General features: G+C 39.5%; 1 protein-coding gene across 4 annotated transcripts; it reads left to right on the forward strand.

Annotated features, from left to right (window-relative positions):
* The first annotated feature begins 323 nt into the window (after positions 1–323).
* Positions 324–17,229, forward strand: ING3 (inhibitor of growth family member 3). 4 transcript variants are annotated; one of them, XM_057378356.1, is made up of 12 exons: positions 324–480; positions 644–708; positions 4,621–4,721; positions 6,076–6,141; positions 8,290–8,386; positions 10,506–10,577; positions 10,850–10,969; positions 12,903–13,060; positions 13,428–13,618; positions 14,766–14,958; positions 15,479–15,517; positions 16,072–17,229. In XM_057378356.1, the coding sequence occupies exons 1-12, from the start codon at positions 344–346 to the stop codon at positions 16,186–16,188; spliced, it is 1,356 nt and encodes a 451-aa protein (XP_057234339.1). In that variant the 5' UTR covers positions 324–343; the 3' UTR covers positions 16,189–17,229. The 4 variants fall into 4 exon arrangements, with proteins under 4 accessions (XP_057234339.1, XP_057234349.1, XP_057234359.1 ...); XM_057378366.1 differs by having other exon boundaries at positions 13,002–13,060; XM_057378376.1 differs by having other exon boundaries at positions 387–480; positions 644–715; positions 16,072–17,228.
* The last annotated feature ends 8 nt before the right edge of the window (positions 17,230–17,237 follow it).

Consider the following 17,237-nt stretch of genomic DNA (forward strand, 5'->3'; position numbering starts at 1 on the left):
TTCCCTTTCCATTTGCCTGACTTGCGGCGCTCCGCTCGCGCCGAGGACGCTACGGAGGGCCGGGAGCCGAAGCGAACCGGGAGCGGCTCCCGAAAAATCCCGCGGCCCCTGCAAAGCGGGAATGCTTCCAGGATCGCGGGAATGCCCCTAGACCGCGGGAATGCCCTCGGACTGCGGAGCGGCCGGAATGACGATGCCCGGCGGSACGCGCAGCCTCCCGCCGCCTCGCTCAACACTGACTACGTTTCCCGTGAGGCCGCGCGGCAAAGCGCGGACCGCAGTGTGCGTCAGCAGCGCAGGCAGCCAATCGCGGCGCGGCCGGGGCGAGCGCCGTCCGCCGCCAATGTTGTTTTCGCTGAGTCGAGGCGCTGGTGTTGTTGGCGGCGGCGCCATATTGGAAGGGACGAGCGCCCGCTCTCGAGCAGCCCCTGGGCGCGGGCCCGGCCGCCGCCATGCTCTACCTGGAGGACTATCTGGAGAGTGAGTGTGTGCGCGGCGGGGGCGCCGGGCGGCCGGGCACGGCCGGTGCGGGGGAGCCGGGGGAGCCGCAGCGAGGAGGCGGCGCCCCCCCTCCCCCACGGCAGCGAGTGACTGACTGGCTCCCTCCCTCCCCCCTCTCTCCCGCTCCCCCGTGTCCCCACAGTGATCGAGCAGCTTCCCATGGATCTGCGCGACAGGTTCACCGAGATGCGCGAGATGGACCTGCAGGTGCAGAGTACGTGAGTCCCGCCCCCTCCGCCTCCGCCCGCCCCTCCGCGCCCGCCCCGCTCCGCCCCGCGGGCACCGGCCCCACCGCCGCGCCCCCGCCGCAGGGCGGGAGAGGCGGGAAGGCCGAGCAAGGAAGGAAGGGAGGGAGGAAGCGAAGCGGCGCCGCTCCGGCCCGCGCCAGTAGCTCCACCCGCTCCCCCGCGCTGCCCCGGGCGGTCGCGCCTCCTCCCCAGCTTTGTCCCGGCTCTTCGGCACCGCCGCTCGGGCCCGGGAGCGGTCTCGCTGTCTCCCGCGGGCGAAGGCGCTACGGAGCCGCCGTGGCGCGGTGAGGGGCGGGGCGCGCCCCTGGTGCTGTCGCGACAGCCCCCGGCCCGCCCCAGGCCCCGCCCGCCGGGCCTCGGCGCAAAGAGGCCGAGCTACGTTCACGGGCTTGTGCTGCTCCCAAAGGCATTTTCGGTTGGACGTCCCAAACTCTTCAGATTTTTGATCCCTAAGAGCAGTGATGGTGGTTTGGAACATGAGTTATGTCCCACTCCTTCCAGTAGGCAGCGGCATGCTCTCCCTGAAACTTTCCAGCCAGCTCCCTCATTATAGCGTATGGAAAGGTGCTGTTTGCTTGGCCTCTTGTGYCTAGCTGACATGCAGCCAAATGAACTTTATGAAGTTTAGGTTCTATACAAATTATATTTTATGTAGACGTATATTTTATATAAATGTGTATTTTGGTATAAATATGTATATTATACAAAATATATTTACAAATACACATCAGGTTTCTTGGTAGATCACTTTGTATCTCTGCTCATACATCCCGATCTTACATGCTGACTTAGGCTGTTTTCAGGATGCACTGCCATTTCATCTTTTTTAATGCAGTCTCATCTAAGTATCCGAGAACACCCTGGATAGCTGCTGTGGTAATTTAATGCAAAATTAATAYGGTTATCTATAACGGTGATCCAAAGGTATTCGTTAATGAAACTGTTACTGCATAGATATGGAAGGGCTGGACTACTGTAGAAAGGAATGAAAGAGCAGAGATTGAAATAACAAGGGAATACTATATAGAACTACAAAACGCGGCACTGAGTGGGAACAGTTCTTGAAACCAGTTTAACCTGCAATACTTYAAAGCGCAGCCTCAGATATTTATTATAGCGGACCCAGCAGATCTGTTTAATAGGCCTTATTGACACATGTAGAACTGTCTATAGGACTTWTTCTATATTGCAAGCTAAATGCTGTCCATGGTTCAGTGCTTGAAGTTGTGGGTACAGTCATGGCTCCTTCTGGGAGATAACATTTCTGAAGCCACTGTCACTGGGGAGCACTGTGAGAGGCGGTGAGTAGCTCCCTGACTTAGATAGTTTGAAATAAGTTTACAAATTTTACTTCTGTTCTGTAAGAAGGCAAAGAAGAGAGTATGGGGGTTTTTAAGGTATGTTTGAGAACTGAGGTAGCTGGCAATGCAAAGGTAGCAGGAATATAGTAGGAGTATTGTATACTATAGGACCAGCCTTAGGTATAGAGAAAAATTCTCTCAGGCCTTAGTACTTTTGTAATTCTTGTGCAATGACTGGCAGGGTATCTAAAGACACTTACAAAACTTCTGGACTAGCACCTCTTCAGTATACCTGATAAACAGTACATGCAAACCTGGAGGCTGTTCAKTGTCTTAGAAGTACTTGAAAGCAGTACTTTGATAAGTGATGCTAGCCCAGAAATCTATGTSATTTGTAATTTAGAGAGATCATTGTTGACTTCAATTGGACCTGTTTKGACCACATTGATTCCTAAAGGGGCAGGTGCTGCTGTTGTTGGAAGAAATMTTAAAGTGCGTCTATTTGCTGTATATTCTGGTAAGATTGCTGTGGGAAAAGCAAAGATCATCTGAGTCGTGACTTAACTCYTGAGCTCTAACTGAGTTCCACATGAAGTATAAAATGTTTCTCTGTTTTAAGTTAAAATCATGGATTATCAGGTTTCTCTTCTCATATGTTTTGACAACTCTCTTGGGAAATCTAGTATCTCAGAATATAGTATAATAAGAAAAGGTGGATGAACTTGAGTGTAGCAGAGAGAAATTCTCATATAATTTGATAGATGTCACCTGCACTCCCCTTTGCCTTTTCTGCCCTCTCTCAGGAGAGACCAAGTTTCTGTGGAAATTGTCCACTAGGCAGTTTCACACAGACTGATAACGCATGCTCAGTAAAAAGTGAAGRGGGAAAATATTTTTTGTCATTTCTTGTTTATGGAACCACTAGAATGAGTGTCACTTAGGGTGTTTGTGCTCTGAGGATAGGAGATAGAACATTTTGTCTGTTTGTCTTTATGGACTAAATTGGTCAAAGAACAAAGGTTTTGGAATCCTCCATATGAAGTGTGTGCTTCTTGCTTGCCTCTCAGGCTTCTTACTCTTCTCCACATGGTGCAAGTGGAAAATACTCATTGTACAGGTTCTCGTCCTTCAGCCTGTTTTACTCCAAAACTGTTTGATTGCTTTGTTTGTGTGGGTCTAAATAAAATTAGTATAAACTTGTGTCACAACTTGTTACGGCTTGGGATTAATGGTGCTCTATCCAGTCAGTTGTTAGGTTCTTGTTGGGTTTGATGCTGAATGTTCCCAGCATAAGGAAGATTAATGTTTTTGATCATTTAGTATGAATGATTTTTGGTTATTTATGAAACTAATTACTTCTAGCTGTGAATTTTCACAGCGTTAAGAAGACCCTTGGCCTCTTTGATTTTAAGAGTRAATCATACTTAGGGATTCATGAGCTTCTTGAACTAACTAATTAATTTTCATTTTGTTTTGGCAAAACATGATGGCCATCATATGATACAGTTTTAATGGTGGTTTCTGGAAAGTTTCTTAGGTGTTTTGCACCCAGAGCCTGAAGTTTGGAGGTAATTCGTTCATTGTCCCGTTTGATTTAACACTGATAGCTGGCTAATGCCGCTAAGAATGCTGTGAAAAAAAATTCAGTGGTGTCATCTATGCTGACACTAGCAAGGCTGTCAAAGCTAGTTTGACTGAGGGAGCTGCATGTTTTTGGAAATATGCAAGTTGTTGAGTGTGCAAGTGTCCAGCTGTTGAAATAGTAAACTCAGTGGGAGAAGAGTGGAGAGGAAAGGGAAGGGAATCCCTGTTCCTGTCTCAGTAAACAATGAAAAAAATAACTTGTGGTTGACATTTTCCCTTCTAGAGATAGTTAATGTTAGAAAATGGGTGGTGGGGTTTGTTTTTTTTTTTTCCCTTTTACAATATTTCTCAATTTCATGTAAGTGAGAATCCTGTCSAAATAATATTTCATCAGTGTATTTACTCCTGTGGGGGTGGAGGGAATTATTTGTAAGTGCTTTCAGTTTGCCCTGACCTTTCCCAGCATATACTGGAAAGGGCCTGGACTTAAAGGCAGTGACTTTACTCTTCAGTTGGTCTACCTTTTTGAGACACTAATTTTTTTCAATTATTTGGTTTTGTATTTGACTGTTTCTCTTAGGAGAACATTTTGTTTCCTGCTCAGTTTGTAACTGGCTAGAATGTTCCAAAGTCAGCAGTCTAGAGCCCTGGGTGAGGAGTTTGGGTCGTGCTTTAAGTCACTACCACTGCTCTTAGGGACAAAAAACCTTTAGAACTTGGAGTCCTGCCTGTCCCATGCTGGAGAGCACAAGAACCTTGATGAGAATCCTACCAGAATGCAATTCTGCTTCTTGGAAATGAAGGTAAATATTTCCCTCCGATGTCCATTGTCACTTGGTTGTTTTGGTTTTTTTCTTTTCTCTCCTCTCTAATAGTTTGCACCTCAGTCCTGTGAGCTTTTTTTGAGGAAAAAAAAATCCCATTATTTCCTAATGTTCATGTACATGAAAAGATAACATTTATCTCAATCTTTTCCCGTGTTACAGATGCAATGGATCAGCTTGAGCAGAGGGTAAATGAATTTTTTATGAATGCAAAGAAAAACAAACCTGAATGGAGAGAAGAGCAAATGACATCAATCAAAAAAGTAAGGATATCATAGGAGTGGGTCACATTTTTTCTTTTGCAAACTAAGAGAACCTTAGGAAAAAATAGTTTATGATTGATGGAGATTTAAGTGTCCAGAACTCTGCGTTCCCTTTCATAGAGGTGGATAGAACTATCTTGGAGGAGAAAAGTGAATGAAAGGTTTCTTTGATCAAGCATTTCTCTGAAGTTTTACCCAGCACTTTATAGTCTTTAAAAAAAGGTGATCCTGAAATGGTGAAGAAACCTGGTACTAAATTTTTGGCTCAGATTTCTTGTTTCTGTTTGTGTGATATTAAGTTGCCTAAGTTAATTTGCATTTTCTTAGAGGTTATTTTTCAAGCTTAGATTCAGCATTTCCTGTGATTCTGCTTATGTGCTTCTGCACGTTATACGTATGGTATATGCAGCCTGAGAGAGGAGTAAGAAAATGAACGTGTTCTGTATTATCCTTCAGTACTTGAGCATTGGTGGTGGTATTGTTATCAACATAGTCCATCACTTGGTCAGGAGAAACTCCTTTGTATTCTACACGGGCTACTTCAGCTCCTTATTTGGATAATGGTTGTTTTCTTCTTTAATTAGTGCAAACAGATTTTTAAATTTTAAAAAACGAAAAGGTCAAAACTCTGACTTCACTAGAGTAAATGAAAAACTTGGTTTTCACTTCAGTTGAACCAAAATTTTAAGTAGTTTTCACATAAGCAAGATACTATTCAGTRGAAATTGAGACTTTAAATGCAGTAAAATCTGTTCAAATCTAAAGTAAAAGTATCTGAAAACATACATTTTTAAAAAAGAAGGTTTGTGTGTGAATTTTCGTTGGTTAGAAGAGACTTTTGGATTGCTTTAGTTAAATTACTTGGAATACACTTACAAGTTAGGGAAATTTATTTTAAAATCATTTAAACTATATACAGCATTATCTCTGTTTAACTAGAGTGCTGGAAAGGCCTACCCACAAAGTACTTCAGCATCATTTTGAAGAGCYGTAGGATTTGTGGTGGTCGTGAAGTAAAAGACAATCTCATTTTATAAGTCCATAACATGATGTCGTGTAATATAAAATAAATCCAAGATTGTTTCATTTCTTGTAGCATATCTTGCATTCGAGGAGGAAGTGTCCYCATCTTGTAGTTTGGCATTTTCTAAGGCAGGGAAAATAAATTYGTCTGTATTACATCTCTCGTTTAAAATTCAAATGATTGTTGTTTACAATAAAATTTCAAAGTCTTTCTGGAAAATGACTTAAATTTTTCCTTTTGACTTACATTTTGTGCTTCATAACAGTAATTTAAACTTACTGAAATTACTTYACTTACATTCATAATTTAAAAAATTTCTCTTCGTAACAGGATTATTATAAGGCTTTGGAAGATGCAGATGAAAAAGTGCAACTGGCTAATCAAATATATGATCTGGTAAGTGGACATGGGACTTGTGGTGAATTACCTAAATTAGTGCCCGAAGGAGTTTTAAGCATTTTGATAAGCACTGCAGCTGTGCTCCCTGTACCTTTATGTCATCTACACACAAATGCCTTGCTGGTGAAAGAAACATAATATTTTATTGACTGCTARGAGTTTTGGGTTTTTGGATAGTAAGTGTCACTTAAATATAAAACAAGGAAATAGTATTCAAAATCATAATTTTTAATTAATTATGATTAATTTTTAATTAATGCATGTTTTTGGCCTGTTTAGGAGACTGGTTGAGAGAATCCTTTGGGATGCAGTGTTGAGGAGTCCAGGAAGGCTGGACATTCTTCAAGAAGGAAATCTTAAATGTATAGGAACAGGCCATCCCCATGTGTCAGAAGAGAAGCCAGCAGGGAAGAAGACCAACCAGGCTAAATACAGAGCTTTGGCTTCAACTTGGGGAAAATAAGAGAGTATATCACCTTTGGAAGAATGGGCAGGCAACTTTAGAGGGCTGCAAGGGTTTTGTGAGGTTATGCAGGGAGAAAATTAGAAGGGCCAAAGYCCAAGTAGAATTTAGTCTAGTTACTGCCATAAAMGACAACAATATTTTCACAAATATATCAGCAATAAAGGAAGGGTTATGGAAAATCTCCATCCTTTATGGRTACAGCGGTAAGCATAGTGATGGAGGATGAAAAAAATGCAGATATACTTAATGCCTTCATGGCCTCAATCTTTTATAACAAGACCAGTTTTTCTCAGTGTACCCAGCCCCTGAGCTGGAAGAACTAAGTGGGGAGCAGAATGAAGTCCCTGTAATCCAAGGGAAAATGGTCAGCAGCCTGCCACTTAGACACTTAGCCACATAGATACAAGTCTAGGGCCCTGATGGGATCCACCCCACAGCACACTGTGGGAGATGGTGGAAGAGGCCACTGAGCAACTTCAGGTATTTGCCAAAGGTCCCAATTGACTGGAAATTAGCAAGTGTAATGCCCACGTACAAAAAGGGTCAGAAAGAGCATCCAGGAAAGTACAGACCTGTCAGCCTGTCTTCAGTGCTGGGGAATGTCATGGGGCAGATCGTCTTGAGTGTCATGACAGCATGAGCAGGACAACCAGGGGATCAGGCCGAGGCAGCATGGGTTTAGGAAAGGCAGGTCCAGACTGACCTGATCTTCAGTGATGAAGAGACCTGCTTAGTACATGAGGGAAAGGCTGTGGATGTTGCCTACCTGAACTTTAGTAAAGCCTTTGACACTGTTTCCTGCAGCATTCTYTTGGAAAAACCGGCTGCTCATGCCTTGGACAGGTGCACTATTCACTGGGATAAAAACTCGATGGAGACCAGACCCAGAGAGGGATGGCAGCACATGAATTAAACTATAAAGCATATTTATTTTCCATTTTTTCAGAGAACACAGCCTTCAAGTCAGACTACACTCAAATATAGAATACATAAAACAGTTACTTGAGTTTCACTTCATCTAGCCAAAAGTTTGTTCTAGAAGTTAGAACTTAGCCCTTCTCTTTTGATCAGCTGGTAACAGGAAAATCCTCTTAGTTTTTAACAAAGACAGGTAAATTTTGCTGTGTAAGTACAGATGTAGAAAGCATTTGGAATGTAATGTTTCTTTTCATGAGAGTGAGTTGAAAAATTTTTTTGTTATTTTTTAGTACCCAAGAACATGTCATAGCTTGTTGAAACACACAGGAATCTCTCCCCTTTCAGTTAAGACTCAATACACACTAAGTTTACTGGTGTTTATAGTGGAACACAAATTGCACACAATTCAGTTCAGAACTTGCAATTTCCTCAGAGCAGCCCAATCTCTATTGAAGTCCATGTCATATACAGTTCTTTCTCTTCCCCTTTCTGTTTGCATGCCAAGAGCATCTTCAAGTTCTCTTCATCTTTGTTTCTGAAAAGTGGAGCTTTGCCTGCACTATTTTGGTGTCAATACCAGTGTCTGCTGAGTGAGGGAAGTGGAGGGGACCAAGAAGATAGGCTTCTGTGTGTTGTTGTGTTTAGTGCTGTGTGGTATAAAGTTGCTGAAAGGGAAATACATGGAAAGCCTGAGATTAAGGACTTAGGTATTCATATTGCAGAACTGGATGCTATTTATTTTTGTTTTGTCTAACAAACAGGTAGACCGTCATTTGAGAAAATTGGATCAGGAACTTGCTAAATTTAAAATGGAACTTGAAGCAGATAATGCTGGAATTACAGAAATATTAGAGAGACGTAAGTATACATGATTTTCTTTAAGAACCTGACAGACTTTCTGTCAATTTGCAAAATTAAAACATCATACACTTGTTAGTGACTGGCAGTATTTTCACCTGTGTGTTTTAACCCACTTTTAATCAGTTATTCTCAAATTCTAGTTTCAATTTTTACCAGTGAAATCAAAATACAACTGAGTAAGTAGAATAATTCTTTCATACAACTGTTGTCCTCATGAATTGTTACAGTAAGATACATAATTCTTTAAACYTATTTTTAATGATTGTAGGCATTCAGCCAAGTACTTTGGCCTAAGCCTGCCACCTACCTAGTTGAAAGGGTGTAATTTCTTCCTTGAATTGATTGCCATGAAACTAAGGAGGGTCATTATTTTAGTTTCCCGTGTACTTGGTGGTTTTCTTGTTTTAAAGGGGTAAGAATGGGTTATTCTATAATAGGGTACTGAAAGAAAAGCATTTTAGGTAAGAAAYCTGCATATTAAATACAACAATGCTGGTATTCAGTATGTGAATAAAAATGTAAAATGACAGCTTTTTTGCCAGCTTGGTGTAGARGAATCTGGTTTCTCTGTGCTCATCAGCATTTAGATGTCAAATTCAAATGTGATTGTGATAAATTTCTAAATTGATTTAACTGTTGTGATTAYGGAGGCAGTGGCTCTCCTCATAGCCAAAGATGCTGAAAAGTGACTTAAGTCACTTGGGGATATTAGGAATAAATATTATTTCAAGGAATGTTTTCTGGCTGTTGTATAAACTGGGGATATTTTATTTGTAATTGTTATTACAGATAACAGACACAAAAAGGAAAACTATTAATTAAATTATTTTAATTAACTAGCAATTTCAGAAAATGACTAGTTTCGTTTAAATCCCAGCTGGTTTTAGGATGTGATGCTACTTTCTGTTAAACTATGTGTTTGGAGAGGTTGCTMGATGGGATTTAACAGACTCAAGATAGAGAAGTACTAGACTACATGTTGCATCTTTGAATCTTGTTTGGTTTGAGGGTTTTGTTTCTTTACTTTTAAATAAAGTTAGAAGTAGAAGACTTAACTTTTAGCTTTCATAGTAAATACATATGGGTGAAGTCCCGCCAGAGGGCAGCCTTTGGGCAAGTTCATRATGTGATTGAAGTTCACTCCACCAAAATAGCTCTTAAGCTTTCACCCTCTCCTAGAATAGTTATTTTTAAACTTTTGTTATATAGTTATGCATTACTCATATACTCATGTATTTCAGTGCTTTTTGAAAGCAGTGGAAGAAGTAAAGAAATGTTGAAACTACAGATTTTGAAAAATGAATGTAAATTGCTTCCTTGTTTTGTTGTCTGTGTAAATGTACTTTGGTAGGTACTGCAGCTACTTGAAAATCTTTTTGTTAGAAACAAAATGGTTTATATAGTTCTAGATTTATAGTCAAAGTCTCTCCTATGTTGTGATTATTTGGCCTCACACCTTGCAAGAAATGTTATTCTTAGACGTAGACTTGGATTTGTGCCTGTGACTTCTTCCTTTTATTTGGGGGGGATGGAGTTGGTTGTTGTTTTGTTGTTTTTATATGTTTGGTTTTTTTTTTATTTGTGTTGTTCCTTTGTGTATTTTGAGTGTTAGGAAAATCTGGAAAATTATCTGCAGCCCTTTCTTTTGAATGTTAAATCATCTTTAAAGACATTGCTGTTTCTTGAGCTTTGACTGAATGTGACAAGGTGGACTCCGTGGGACAAGATGCTTTGTTTATACAGTTTATGTGCCACAGTCTTCATATGGATGTATATTATCWGTACTTTTAGTGCAGCCATTCTGCAACCATCACCAGGTTGAGTGCAGCTCATTAAATGGCATGTTGAGGGCTGTGTTGTTGGTTCTTATTGGCCTTGATTTTAAGTTCTTTATTTCAGTAGTTGAACAGTAGCAGTCACCAATTTTTATCTGAAAACTGATCTCACTGGCTCCTAGTTGTACTGTRGAAAGGGTCTCAAAGAGCAAAAGTTCTTCTAATTAAAATAAATACAGCTGCATTGTGATTTGGTTAATATTTTAAAGATTCTTTTAGTATGCAAAAGTCAAAACAGTGCCAACTCTGAAATTTTCCTCTCCTTCTTACCTCCATCTTAGGGTCTCTGGAGCTGGATACACCAGCACAGCCTGTGAATAACCATCACTCCCATTCTCACACTCCAGTAGAGAGTAAGTGTTTGAAACTTATAAAGATTCTCACTTTTTATGGTTTTGGTGGGGTGGTTTTTGAGAAGTTTTAGAAGACAAAAAGGTTTAGAGCTTTTTCCCTCCATCATTGCAGGAAATAAAAAAGGCATAATAAGTGCTCATAATGTCTGTTAAGAATGAGAGCAAGAATGAAATAGGTTTTGCTGGTGGGAGTTAGTTGAAAGTGCTTGTGTAGTTTGACTTTCAAGCTGAAGAGATTTTACTTTTAAGTTCCCTTTATTTGTTTCATTTAGAAAGGAAACACAATCCATCTTCTCACCACAGTACAACAGATCATGTTCCTGAAAAGAAGTTTAAATCTGAAGCTCTTCTATCTACCCTGACTTCAGATGCTTCTAAAGAAAATACACCAGGTAATCCTAATTGTCTTCCATTTCATTGCTTTTTAATCAGAAGAAGAGAAACCTAATTATATTWGTGAGTTAGTCTTTTGAAATCACAGAATCATGGAATAGGTCAGGTTGGAAGGGACCCCAGTGGGTCATCTGATGCAACCTCCCTGCTCAAGCAGGGTCATCCCAGAGCACATGGCACAGGATTGTGTCCAGACAGTTCTTGAATATTTCCAGTGAGGGAGACTCCTCARYCTTTCTGAGCTACCTGTTTCTGTGCAATCTGTTCATGTGCATGTCACCTGAAGTAAAGAARTTCTTCCTTATATTCAGCTGGAACTTCTGTGCATCAGTTTCTGCCCKTTACCTCTTGTCCTATTGCTCAGACCACCAGCCAGAGTCTGGCTCCATCCCTTGGGCACCTTCCCTTCAGATACTCACAGACAGTGATAAGGTCTCCTCTCAGTCATCTCTTCTCAAGGCTGAGCAGGCCCAGCTCCCTCAACTTTTCTTCATAAGTGAGATGCTCCAGTACCTTCACCATCTTTTTTTCACTCCACTGGACCCACTCCAGGAGTTCCATGTCTTTCTTGTACTGAGTAGCCCAGAAGTGGACACAGCGCTCTAGATGCAGCTTTGCTAGGACTGAATAGAGRGTCAGGATCACCTCCCTCAACCTGCTGGCCATGCTCTTCCTAATGCATCCCAGGATACCATTAGCCTTCTTGGCCACAAGRACCCTGAGGTCTACCAGGGTCCTGAGGTCCTTCTTCACCAGGCAACTTTTCAGCAGGTCAGCCTATAACCTGTGCTGGTGCATAGGGTTATTCCTCTCCAGGTGCATTGCACTTTGTGGAATTTCTAGACCTTATGCCATCGATAATGACCTTCTGGGATCTGCCATTCAGCAAGTCCTCAATCAGAGGCTTGTACCCTTTTCCCTGGGATTTTCAGTYTCTTGAAACATGAGAAGTTGCAGGCATTGTTATTCATCTGTGTTGTCTATGAAGGGGGTCTTCTTCGTTGTCATTTAACAGCTGTATGTTGGCTGTTTTTATTTACATTTTGAGGAAGATAACAGGATAGTTTCATTCAGCCACTASTAGAAATGTGAGAGATCAATGCATTATTTTGGGAAAAAAATGCATACAAAAATTTCCAAAGTAAGGGAAAAGAATTTTCACACCTATTTTTTTTTAAGAGTTGGTCTGAAAATAAAGTTTTTACATGCGTTGTCTGTGTCAAAAGAGGGGAGAAGTCTTTTTGAATAATGACTAAAAAACCCCAAATCTTTCTGCCTATTCTCAGTATTAAGGTGTTTTGTAGGTTTTTTTTCTGAAAATAATAGACTAGAGTTACAGTATGTCATCTATCTTAAGTTTTGGAATTCAGTAAGTTCGTCAGTTTTAAGTAGTTTCCATTGTGTCTTATTTCAATTTTCTTTTGAAGAAGCCTCGCGTGAGGCTGCAAATGAAATGTAGCTATGTTTGAGCAGCTGTCATCCTGCAGATGACACTGTAAATTGTGTTGCATTAAAACTGATCTGTAGTTTTTAGAATTAAGATTGTTGAAAATTTTACTTCAGAAACAGTTTAGGTGCACAGTCAAATTCTTACCCTCTTCTTGATGTTTATGGTAGTAAGCATTGTTTCAGTATAGGCGTAGGTATAGCAGCTGCATCTGTTCTTTCATAACTGAGTATGATAGTGAGAGCTGTCTTTCTGAAAGGACTCCTTGCACATAAGGATAGATASGGAACAAACTTCTTTTTCTTTCCCATAAACAAATACTGGCTGTGTCAAATTACTTTTAAAACCTTTTTTACAAAATAATTAGAGTACTCTAATGCATAAACAGAGTTCCTACTCTCTCACTGGTTGTCATATAACTCTTCTTRAAATGCAAAGGAATTTAGTTTCATTTTGAATTTCATGAATGTGTTCTATTCATCAAGGGTGTCGAAACAGTAATTCATCATCCTCTTCAAACAATGCATACAATACAAACTCTTCTCAACCATTGGCATCATATAACCTGGGCTCATTATCTTCAGGATCCGGGGCTGGTGCAATTACCATGGCAGCAGCTCAAGCAGTGCAAGCCACGGCACAGGTAATGTAAAAATATTCTTGTCATTCTGCCATCCGCTGTAAATTAAGAAAAGCTAGTGACTGCTTTATTTTTCTTTAAATCTGAATTCTCATGATCACTTTCAGCTAATGTGATTCAGTTCTCATATTACAGTTTTGTTTATRTGCCACAGTTGGTAGGTATAACCATCCTGTATAACTCGCCTAAAGGGACAGCTTTCTTTCTGACTTTTTCTGGAGGATATTCTCATACGTTTAACTGCTTTCTATACATAATTTTGCTAACAGGGTAACTAGTGAACCTGTGCAAATCATTAGCAGTTAGCAGCCTGGTATTTCTTATGTAGGAGCTTTATTGTATTCTGATATAGTATCGGTATTCCTTTCAGATGAAGGAGGGAAGACGAACATCCAGTCTAAAAGCCAGCTATGAAGCATTTAAGAACAATGATTTTCAGCTTGGAAGAGAATTTTCATTGTCCAGAGATTCAGCTGGATATTCGTCATCAGCTCTGGCATCTACATTAACACAGACATTAAGTTCATCAACCACAGATTCACGAAGTGGCAGAAAAAGCAAGTAGGTTTTCTTACTCGTTGACTGCAATTACAACTTTTAAGACAGCTAAGCTTTCTGTTAGAAGGTCATGGGCCGTATTAGAAATACATTGTAGCATCTGTGAGGGGGAATCAGCAGAAGATAGTTACTGCCTGCTKGCCGTTTTTTGTTAAAGGCTGTGTTTTCTAGTCCTCCCACTTCTTTATCTTTAAGCAAATTCACTCCTTTTTTAAATGAATGTCTTGATTTACATTTTCATAGGAAATACAGTAAGGTTTCTTCATCTTTCTGTGTTTTGGAGAGAGTTTATCTAGCAGCAACTGTTGGGAATTACCATGCAGTGGTTTGTAGATGGTTTTGAAATAATGTGGAGATCTGTTTGATGCCAGTTTCAAATAAACATAACACTTTGTAATGGCTGACCATCTAGAACAACAAATGAATCTTATTTCTGATTGAAATGAAGTTTTAAAACATATTAAACAACAGAACGTCACAACATATTGTGACAACAGTCAGAACTTGTACTTGAAAGAATTTGTCTCAAAATACCCATCTTTTAAAATTGATTTAAGTTTTTTTYTTCATTCAAATTTGTGTGTCTTCACTGCTCAGTTAACAATGCTGTTTTAGAAGCATTTTTCATCTATGAATATCTTTGCTTGACCTATAAGCAGAAGCAGAGAATTTTTATTCTGGCACCATTCCGATGAGAGTGATTGCTGATGCTTGAGTGGAGATTAGCAGAGAATCAGTCATCTTCAAAACAGTTATCCATTGTACCTGACATATCACATTATTTATATGTGAATTCCTGTTCCTGTTGGTAACATAATTTTTATAAGGAATTGACACCAAGGCTGTTGATGGAAAATTTTGTGAAGAAAAGCCTTCGTTAAAGCCACTTGCCAGTTTAGAACTGTTAAATTCCATTGATTAGAAYGGCCTGTCATGCACTTGTGAGCTGGTATGACTTGTTTCCTTTTCCAAAGAGCATTCATTGGGTCCATTCCAGTGCTTGCAGTGATTGAATGAAATGTGATAGTGAATGATGCTTTGGGGTTTATATGCTGCAGTATTTCAGAGTTAATGAAGTAGTTGTTCAGTGATTCTTTTACTTGGCAGAAAATAAACCATGTATGCAATTTTTTTTTTTACTCTTCGTCAGAAACAACAACAAATCCTCAAGTCAGCAGTCTTCRTCTTCTTCTTCTTCATCCTCTCTATCGTCATGTTCTTCTTCATCTGCCCTGGCACAAGAACTGTCTCAGCAAACAGCAGTAATACCAGAGTCTGATTCCAATAGCCAGGTTGATTGGACCTATGATCCAAATGAACCACGTTACTGTATTTGTAATCAGGTAAGGATGGTGTCCAAATTGAYATACAATTACAGCTGCTGTTCTGATGTAGCTGAACTTCCTTCTCTGACTGCTAATTTTTAAAAAATATATTTTTACTCCCTTGGAGTTCTGATCTGGTTTTATTTGCTTATAGGTGATAGAAATAATGAACTCAACTGTTGAAGCTAAAAATAAGATAATTTTTTTTAGTGATGTGATATCCTTGGAGAGTTTTAAATCTGTTAGTGCGGAGTTCTGGAATAATTAAATTAAAAATTGAGGGTTTTCACAGTGAATTTAGTTTTTTATCCAATCTGAAATATGCAGATGTATCTTCTTTTGCATAAACTATTTTTGAAAATCAGTTCACTATGAAYATGATAAGGTTTGGGTTGTGTAACAAAAGAAAAATGAAAATGTTACTGCTATTAATGGAAAAATTCCTCAAAGGAAGAAATTTGAATGTTGGCCCATTGAAAATGTTGCTTTTAACTAGCTATATGATTATTAATAAGGTTTTTCTTTCCTTATTTACTAGGTGTCATATGGTGAAATGGTAGGCTGTGATAACCAAGATGTAAGTAACAAAGTTCAAAAGGTTCATGAGAGGCTTGTGCATATAACTGTTGCTTGCATGAGTTACTTTTTTTTTAGTTTGTTTTTGAGTAGAGTTTTTTAGAATAAAGTGCATGTGATTTGAACCATCCTTCAGGAAACTTCACCTCTTCTCTCCACATAGCTGAGGTCTGAAACCTTCAGCCTTTACTAGGTTCAAAAGTGCCCTGCTTCAAAATATCCTTTATTTCTTTGAATGTTTAGCTATGCCACTACTAATACAGTTGTCCTTTTCAAACAAAAAAGTTTTAAAAGRACAGTTGAGCACAATCATGTATTTAAACACATTTAAACAGAAGTGATAAGATTATTTTGTCAAACTAAGTATTTCAAAGTGCAGCATTTTTACTTTGCTCTGTTGAGTCCATATATGACTCCTAGAGTTTTTATCATTTTCCTTAGTGTACTGAGTGCTTTCCACTCATGTTTTATTTTCATAGAATTGTACTTGTGATACGCATTAAAAAAAAAAAATAACCAAGTCCCAAACCCTCTCTTTTAACTCTGTTTTTATAGTGCCCCATTGAATGGTTCCACTATGGATGTGTTGGACTGACAGAAGCACCGAAAGGGAAATGGTATTGTCCACAGTGTACAGCTGCAATGAAGAGAAGAGGCAGTAGACATAAATAAGTTTCTTCATCTGGAAAACAAATTGTGTACTAAAGGTTTTATAAAGGACTTGGGAGGAGAGGGGCAACTCTCACGACACTTCTTTGCAACCATTGAAGGGTAACATAGCAATCATAGAATGGYATGGTTGGAAAGGACCTTAAAGAACTTCTGGTTCCAGCCCCCAGTCATAAGATCTTGAACTATTGGTTTTGCTAAGCTGTGTTTTAATATTGTAAGTAAATTATTTACGCACCTTGATGTGCTGAAGATACTATTCYAGTGAGCCTTGGATTGTTCCAGTGGCCAACATATGCAGACATTTGTACTATCAAACCATTTTCTCTAAGTGGTGGGCATTCTACAATTACTCAAATCTTCCAAAAGTTCCGATAAGTCATGATTTTAAATSTATGTTTTATATACAACAGATATATTCTGCTGCATGTACTATACTCAAGAGCTGTTGCGTAACACTATGTATATTAATAGTGCAAAAAGTCAGTGCTTCTGAAAGGAAAAAAAGAGGCAGCGGTTTTTAAAATGCCTTTATAGCTTTGGTTCYTTATGAAACTTTATTCAGCAGGCTGAAGAAAATGGTTCTTGTATACAGCGGGCTGTTGTCCTTTAGGGTACTTGAGTATGTAAAAACAAAAAAAAAAATACTGTAGAATAAAATGAACTTGTGCCATTAGTCTTTATATGTTTCTGCTCCAGAGAAGATGGGGGCCATAAGAAGAAAAAAGGTGTTAAAGTGAYGATAAATTTTTATACCAAATGTGTTTATTTTTTTGTGCAAGTAATCCTTTAAATATGAATTGTATTAGGTGTAAAATAAAAGAACCTCAACTCCTCAGATTAATATTTTTTGTACATTTGTCAAAAAAAGGTCTGTCCCTGAAATGGTTTCCTTTTTTTTTTACTGTGGYTCTTTAGTGCAGCAGCACTAAACAAAAACATGGGTTTTATGCCTACTTTTTCCTTCCTCCTTTCCGCTATTAAAAAAACAGCTTTTCCCTTTGGAATAAAGATTTTACTTCAGCCCTGCATTAGACTGAAAGACTGTTGCT

The sequence above is a fragment of the Malurus melanocephalus genome, unplaced genomic scaffold (genome assembly GCF_030028575.1).
Source record: "Malurus melanocephalus ecotype Western Australia unplaced genomic scaffold, MMel_1.1 scaffold_11, whole genome shotgun sequence".
Classification (NCBI taxonomy): Eukaryota; Metazoa; Chordata; class Aves; order Passeriformes; family Maluridae; genus Malurus; species Malurus melanocephalus.